Below are 7136 nucleotides of genomic sequence, written 5' to 3'. Positions count from 1 at the left end.
AATTGTTAATCATCGTTATCTACCGTTACTGTTAGATAGCATTGGATTAAAACAATTAGGAAAACATAGGTTCTCTTTGTCTGCTTTTTGTAGAAATGGATTCACACTTTTTTTTGTTTAGCCTTTTCCTCAGCATTCTGCGACTCTGTTTAGTGTAATGGGGAAAAAACGGTGACATTTGCGGTAAAATATTCACAGTGAAAGGGCTTTAAAAGGCAATTTAAAGGATTTAAAAAATGTTTTTTGCAGTCCTGTGAATGTTGTACTTCTGTGTACAGCTGTCTATCTGTGATTTTTAAAAAAAATCATTTTAAATTCTCCAATAAAAAAAATAGGAACATCCTCGGCTTTTGGCTGTAAATTTACATCCTTCAGTATTATTTTGAATGAAATGCTTTGTTAAAGACAATATTAGTCAATTGACTTCCACTGTGCATGTGCTGTATTTATTTCAGGCCAAGCTGAACCGTGGAGAGAGCAGTTTATCTGGAGCCCTCGCCTACGACGTGGCCACTCTCATTAAACAGTTCTGCAGGGAGCTGCCAGAGCCTCTGTTTCCCAGTGAACTCCATGCATCTCTGCTGAAGGCCCAGGGACTGTCCAGTGCAGAGGACAGGATGTCAGCTCTGCAGCTGCTCTCCTGTCTCTTACCTGCGCAGAACTTCTCCTGCCTGCATTATCTCTTCAACTTCCTGTCTGCCATCGCCCAGAGGTAGAGTACGGACACAGGAGTCGTTAACCCAGATTATTTTAGGCTCACTGACATCACAACTGTTGTTTTCCTGCTGTTACCCTCTGGTCACAGGTGTTCCGAGAACTTAATGACCATCTCCAACCTGGCCACAGTCTTTGCTCCGTGTCTTCTCCCTCCTCCCGACAAGACTGAGATGTCTGAAGGACGACTGGAGCTCAGGGTTCGAGTTTTGAGCACCTTCATTGAAAAACCTCACCTGTTTGGTAATGAGCCACATTATTAAACGTGTATTCAGAAAATGATTTACCTGTTGACTAAGGTTATCTCCCGTGTCCCTCAGGTGTGATTCCCAAAGCTGTGATGGACAGTATGCTTTTCCTCACAAACCTCCGTATCCCAAAAAAAACACCTTCTAAAAAAGTGCAGAAAAAGAGACACAGTTTTAAGAGTAAGAAGAAAAATAAAAAAGATTCTGTTCTAAAGTAGCCTCTCCTGCTGTACGTTCTCCTAATGTTTACTATTGTTCAGTGATGCCATCTGTGAAGACGAGGTCAAAGTTCACTCCTGCTGCATCTGAACCCAGCTCAGAGTCCACATCAGAGGCTAAACCAGGCATGAGGAGGAGCCAGGGTTTGGGGACATTTCCCAACATCACGCTCTTCAGGACGTGTCTGCCCTCTACTGGTGAGCACGGGTTCTCTGAGAAAAAAATAAACTTTGCTGTACCCAAAAAGTAAAAAAACTAAAAAAAAAAACTAAACCAAAACTGAACTAATTTACAGAACAAGCTTCCTGTTCCATTATGTCCTATGAGGATCCAATGCAAAGTCTATTAAAAAGGTAAAATACAAATACATACAAAGATTGGTTTATTCCTATTACTAAAAAGTACCAGGAACTAAAAACACTATGCATTTCCAATTAGCAAATCAAAGGACAAATAGTAGTGCATTCATTTTTGAAAATATGTAATTTCAGGAGACTGTAAACACTGCATATCTGAAGGTTCCTGAAAGAATAATCTGCACATGCTCCCAAAAAAAGTTCTAAAGAGTGATGGCAGTTAATTGTTTTTGTTTTCAGAGAATTACGTTTGGGTCCCATGTTCCACAGAGGACATCAGACAGACGTGGACACACTCGGTGGTTTAAGGAAGCTGCAGCTCACACCCTCTTTGTAACACGTCACAGGACTGTGAGGTAGCCACACTGATGGACTGCAAATGTCCACTTAGAGTAGTACAACGAATAGACCACTGCTGTGGGCCACATGACTTATTTTAAACATAATATTAATTTAAGACAGTGATGTTGTTGGTTGGTTATTTATTCTTAATCATGTGTTAAATATGTTTTTGGTCATTTTATATCAGATAAATAAATATTTAAACTTTTTATATTGTCCACATCAAAGGGATCGTCGTGTGATGTTCGGACAAAACCCGATTCATAATTATGATATTATTATTTGGTCTATAATGTATGAAAGTGGAAATGTTTCTTAGGCTGCAGATGATCTCATGATTATTCTGTAGTCTCGATGTAACAAGAGTGTTTACTATTTCAACCAATCAGGGGAGAGGATTTTTGTTCTCATGGTAACTGCATCTGATCCGTGATGAGAGGTGGAAAGTGTCCTCCTCTTCTTTCTCCTAATGGTTACTTAATGCTCAAAGATGAGTACACCGGATGCTCAGCGGGTTCCTTCAAAACAAGAGAGATATTTGTAACAAACAAATGGTTGAAAAAACGAGTACATTATTTACGTACACAAACCAAACTTTCCCTGCTCTACATAATAAGCCTTGTTTTTTTTAAACGGTATTATTATTTAATTTTTTTAGGAGCAAAACGAATTTTTTCGTATGACCATGGATTCAAAATCTTACCAACAATAAGTTTGTTTAAGAAATAATAACATAAAACGTAAAAGATGTTTGCGGTCCTCGCAATTATGTCCCGGACGTTAATTTAAAAACATTCTAACAAATATCAAAACTATTGCGTACTGCGTATTGCTTTGCGACCGAGTGTCTACTTTTATTTTGACAAGGCGGAAATCCTCTGTGGCTACAACGACTCCCAGCATCTCCCAGCATCAGCACCAATATCATCATCTCGGTAAGAAAACACAAACGCATCTATTTTTAAAATATATTCTTTCATTTGTCGCTAATTTCTAGATAGAAATTAGTAAAGCGCGCTCTTATATTTATTTACAATGTTTTTTTACGTCGTTAACAGATTTTCCGTCGTATGTTATGGTTAATGACATTTTGTTATTGTTGATTTGTGTTTACTTTAACATAAAAGCACTCTTTAAGTCTGTCTGTCTATTATAGAGTTATTATATTCAATATACGAGACGATTAATGATAATTGTAGGTGACGATTTTGCGCGTTTATTATTACATATCTGAAATACGCATCTGCGTTCGTCCACAATTACTCCTGCACTGATGTCTGTGACATTTTGTCCAGTTAATATTTAATATAACATTTTCCCCTCCTCACGAACAGACGTCGGTAATGTCGGTTATGGCCTCAGCGGTGCGGTGGTCGCTGCTCGCCCTCCTCCTGTGGCTGCAGCTCGGATCAGCTCCGGCCCGCAGCCTCCGCACCGTGGACCAGGTTTCTGAGGCCGACATCCAGCGACTCCTGCACGGCGTCATGGAGCAGCTGGGCATCGCTCGGCCCAGGGTGGAGTATCCCGCCCACCAGGCCACAAACGTCGTGGGACCACAGAGCATACAAGGTAGGTGGAGGAGAGATGAATTTTAAAAAGAAATCGTTAATTTATTTCGATAGCACAACGCATAGCAATTTGTACAAAAGTTGGGATCTGATGTGCATTAGCTTCGCCTTTCTCCTCCCAGCAGGGGGTGCTATTAATGCTTCTTCTGCGTCATAATTTCATGTAGGCGTCTTTATGTCTCATTCATTTATTAAATTTCCAGTTTGTGGCTGTTTTCCAGTCCATCAGTCATATATATATATATATATTTTTTTTTTTTTTTAAGTTCATAATATACAGTTGCCTAAAGAATCTGGAAAAACCCTATACAGAAATATCTTTCAGAAAATTTTCCGATTTAGATCTTTGTTTAAATTTACAACATCAATGTTGAATTATACACATTTAATTTATAACTTCTGCTAAAATAGTTTTTATTGTAATTATTCATATTTTTCTCCACCAGGTGGTGCTCACGAAGGGTTGCAGCACTTGGGCCCTTACGGAAACATCCCAAACATCGTGGCAGAGCTGACAGGCGACAATGTTCCCAAAGACTTCAGTGATGACCACGGATACCCTGACCCCCCGAACCCCTGTCCTCTGGGAAAATCTGGTACGAAGTTCATAAACCTGCGTGTTGTTTTCATCATGATGGTGCGTCGACAGATGACTTTTATAGGTTTTCATGTAGTGTCATCCCTCTGTGTGTTTTCTCACAGCAGCTGATGGTTGTTTGGAAAAAGCTCCAGACACTGCAGAGTTCAGCAAAGAGTTCCAGAAACACCAGCACCTGTTTGACCCCGAGCACGACTATCCAGCACTGAGCAAATGGGTGAGTGCTACTTTTGACTTCCATCGACATGAAACCACAAAAAAAAAAAAAATGTAAATCTGATAGTGTTCAGATGATGACTGTGTTGAAAACTGTGTTTTTCAGAATAAGGAGCTTTTGTACCAGAAGTTAAAGGGAGGTCCAAAGAGGAGAAAAAGGGTAAAAAGAGTTCCTTTTTTTATTTTATTTTTAAGATTGACATTAATAATGATAAATCTTACAATCTATCAATCAATCTACATGACTTACATTATACTTCTATTTCTGTTTGTTTCTGCAGAGCACAAATCCATATTTAATGGGCCAGAGACTGGACAACGTGGTGGCCAAGAAATCAGTTCCTCACTTCTCTGAGGAGGAGGAAGAGGAGAAAACGACAACGATGGAAGAAGTACCTGATGGTTCTGCTGCGGACAAATCCAGCAGTTAGACACACGGCCAGTGTCGTGACACAGTCCACTGTCAGAGACCAGTCTTAACACTGTTCAGTCAATTTTAGTTAAGTAGTTCAAAAGTTAAAAAAAAAAAACTGGGAAAATCTGAAATATTAGGGATTATTGTTTAACAGATTAGACCCAGGCTCTAATACAGTGACACTGCTTTATCATTGTGATGTCAGTCTCCAGGATGAAAAGCTAATTATGTGAGCATCTCATCCTTATCAGACGGCCCTGCACCTGCACCCTGCTGCAGTACAGTACAGTACAGTACAGTACAGTGGTCTGCCTGTCTCTGACCCTCTGTGACCTTGACTCCCAGGCCGTAGTCACAGGGCAGCCTGTTGAACCCAGGTACAGGACTTGGTTCCTGGTCAAAGAAAGACGACATCAACCACGATGTCTTACAAGGCCGGAACTGAAAATCACATTTGAATTTATACATTTATAAAAGTATAACTAATAAAAATGGCCCTGGAATACTTCTGATGAGGATTTTCTTTTTCTCTACATTTACTTCAAACCCTGAGGAATCAAAACAAAAACTGAATTTTAAACTGTAGATAATGTACATACAGTAAAACCACTTCAACATAGTTAAATGAAATACAGTATGTGGTGTTAAGTGCCTCTCTGACAGTGTACTGTGTACTTTACAGCTGTATTACAGTCTGTAAGGTTGTATAAATATTTACTGATCAGGAAGAATATTGATGAAATTAAACAAACGGTGATTTAAGTAGATTATAAATAAAAAATGTTAATGAGTAAATGTTTTTGTTTTTTTTGTTTTGTCACCACCAGGCAGTGGCGGCCATGGCATATTTGGCGCCCCCCACCCATTTGTGTCTCGGTATTTCTCTGAGAATTTACATACATTCACAAAAGTAGAACTTCCAGCAGTATTTAGAAAAGTGAGTTGTAAATTCATCATAACTAATCATGATCAATGTACAGTTACAGTTCACCAGATTAGAACTTATAATTGTGCCCTTTGATGGACCGCGCCCTCAGTATTGCCCCACACTGTCTGTGCCACGGCCCGGCTCTGCCTGCAGTGATCTCCTCCAACAGCACAGACCATTGAAGTGTGTGTGTTGTCGTGTACTTGACTTGAACGTTTCCAGATTGTCTTTGTGTGTAGTATATAAACAGGAGCGGAAATCTCCGTCTGTCAACTGTTTGTTTGTTTTCTGTTCTGTAAAGACAAATAAACGGTTTATCTGCATTGACAAAAGGTGGAGGGGGAGTACAGGAGGGCTTTTATTTTGTTGTCGGGGCAGATAAAGTCGGGATCAGGGTTCTGGGGGCGGGTTTTGGTTCAACTCTGGAGCTGCTGTTCAAGTTCAAGGCGTCTGAGCGAATCCCGGCGCGCGTCATTTACAAAGGGACTGCAGTGGAGCTGAAGAGGAAACTCCGTAAAGGTCAAAGGAACAGGTAACTGGAACTGGTGTTCATTTCACTACTTTGACTGCTGTAGTTGATCAACAATATCACTTCAAGATGCTGTTTGTTGTCGGAACGTCTGTGCGTAATACGTGCGTAAAAGCTCTCCATTAACGTGTACTTTGTTTTCAGGTTCGCTGTCAGCTTCAATGATGACGACGCCATCACTGCTGTTCTCGGTTGTGGGTTCAATTCTGCTGCTCCTGCCTCTGAGGAGCACAGACGCGCTCTTCCAGAATTTCCAAAGCGCGTTACCACATCCAAACAAGTATAACCCAAACGAACCGGAGGGCTGCCTGCCCCCGGCCCTCAGCGGACTGATTTCCCGGGGATCCCCGGGTCCCGTGTCCGCCACAGACGAGGTTCTGGAGTCAAGTCAGGAGGCTCTGCACGTCACGGAGCGTCGGTACCTGCGCATGGACTGGTGCAAAACGCAGCCGCTGAAGCAGACCATCCGTGAGGAAGGCTGTCTGAGCCGCACCATCATCAACCGCTTCTGCTACGGTCAGTGCAACTCCTTCTACATCCCGAGGCACATCTACGAGGACGGACACGTGTTCGAGTCCTGTTCGGCCTGTAGGCCCAAGACCTTCAGCACCGTCACGTACACGCTCTTCTGTCCCGGACTGACGCCGAACACCAGGAGAAAACGGGTGCAGCGGGTGAAGCAGTGCCGCTGCACAACCATCAACATGGATTAGACCGAGAGGATGGATGAGGAGTTTAGACGAGGAAAGAAAATGGGAGAAAGGAAAACTGAAGCAGCACTAGAGGAGAACCAAAGGAGAACCAGAAGAGAGCCAGAGTTTGAATGAGAACCAGAGGAGAACAAAAGGAGAACCAGAAGAGAGCCAGAGTTCTGTCGTTGTTGCATTTGTTTTTAAAGATTAAAGACATAATTCCAAGATTTTTAATAGATAATTTCCAAGATCCTCACTCCAATCTTAGGTCAGGATTGTTAGGATTCCAGTCTCAGGAGAACGTATTTCCC

The 7136-nt window shown here is 41.5% G+C and overlaps 3 protein-coding genes across 4 annotated transcripts; all 3 read left to right on the top strand.

Moving 5' to 3' along the window:
• Positions 1-386: 386 nt before the first annotated feature.
• Positions 387-2088, top strand: LOC103381200 (rho GTPase-activating protein 11A-like). The gene is made up of 6 exons (XM_017033450.2): positions 387-712; positions 806-957; positions 1035-1142; positions 1223-1378; positions 1477-1534; positions 1778-2088. The coding sequence occupies exons 1-6, from the start codon at positions 387-389 to the stop codon at positions 1872-1874; spliced, it is 897 nt and encodes a 298-aa protein (XP_016888939.1). The 3' UTR covers positions 1875-2088.
• Positions 2089-2711: 623 nt separating this feature from the next.
• On the top strand, positions 2712-4791 carry scg5 (secretogranin V). 2 transcript variants are annotated; one of them, XM_008313419.3, is made up of 6 exons: positions 2712-2814; positions 3214-3448; positions 3894-4043; positions 4153-4262; positions 4368-4421; positions 4543-4791. In XM_008313419.3, exons 2-6 carry the CDS (start codon positions 3223-3225, stop codon positions 4690-4692), a joined length of 690 nt encoding a protein of 229 aa, XP_008311641.1. In that variant the 5' UTR covers positions 2712-2814; positions 3214-3222; the 3' UTR covers positions 4693-4791. The 2 variants fall into 2 exon arrangements, with proteins under 2 accessions (XP_008311641.1, XP_008311640.1); XM_008313418.3 differs by having other exon boundaries at positions 4150-4262.
• Positions 4792-4946: 155 nt separating this feature from the next.
• On the top strand, positions 4947-6928 carry LOC103381185 (gremlin-1-like). The gene is made up of 2 exons (XM_008313421.3): positions 4947-6136; positions 6278-6928. The coding sequence occupies exon 2, from the start codon at positions 6295-6297 to the stop codon at positions 6844-6846; it is 552 nt and encodes a 183-aa protein (XP_008311643.1). The 5' UTR covers positions 4947-6136; positions 6278-6294; the 3' UTR covers positions 6847-6928.
• Positions 6929-7136: the final 208 nt, after the last annotated feature.

Source organism: Cynoglossus semilaevis, chromosome 7 (assembly GCF_000523025.1).
Source record: "Cynoglossus semilaevis isolate Cse_v1.0 chromosome 7, Cse_v1.0, whole genome shotgun sequence".
NCBI lineage: Eukaryota > Metazoa > Chordata > Actinopteri > Pleuronectiformes > Cynoglossidae > Cynoglossus > Cynoglossus semilaevis.
Note: the sequence above shows the minus strand (reverse complement) of the source record. Positions and strands in the feature narration are given on the sequence as shown.

Bases quoted from the DNA above. Each gene is read 5' to 3' on its own strand.
- scg5 (XM_008313418.3), top strand. From the start codon at position 3,223: ATGTCGGTTATGGCCTCAGCGGTGCGGTGGTCGCTGCTCGCCCTCCTC. The intron at 3,449-3,893 runs GTAGGTGGAGGA...TTTCTCCACCAG, and splicing joins GGGACCACAGAGCATACAAG to GTGGTGCTCACGAAGGGTTG. The intron at 4,422-4,542 runs GTAAAAAGAGTT...TTGTTTCTGCAG, and splicing joins GTCCAAAGAGGAGAAAAAGG to AGCACAAATCCATATTTAAT.
- LOC103381200 (XM_017033450.2), top strand. From the start codon at position 387: ATGAAATGCTTTGTTAAAGACAATATTAGTCAATTGACTTCCACTGTG. The intron at 713-805 runs GTAGAGTACGGA...CTCTGGTCACAG, and splicing joins CTGTCTGCCATCGCCCAGAG to GTGTTCCGAGAACTTAATGA. The intron at 1,379-1,476 runs GTGAGCACGGGT...ACTAATTTACAG, and splicing joins GACGTGTCTGCCCTCTACTG to AACAAGCTTCCTGTTCCATT.
- LOC103381185 (XM_008313421.3), top strand. From the start codon at position 6,295: ATGATGACGACGCCATCACTGCTGTTCTCGGTTGTGGGTTCAATTCTG.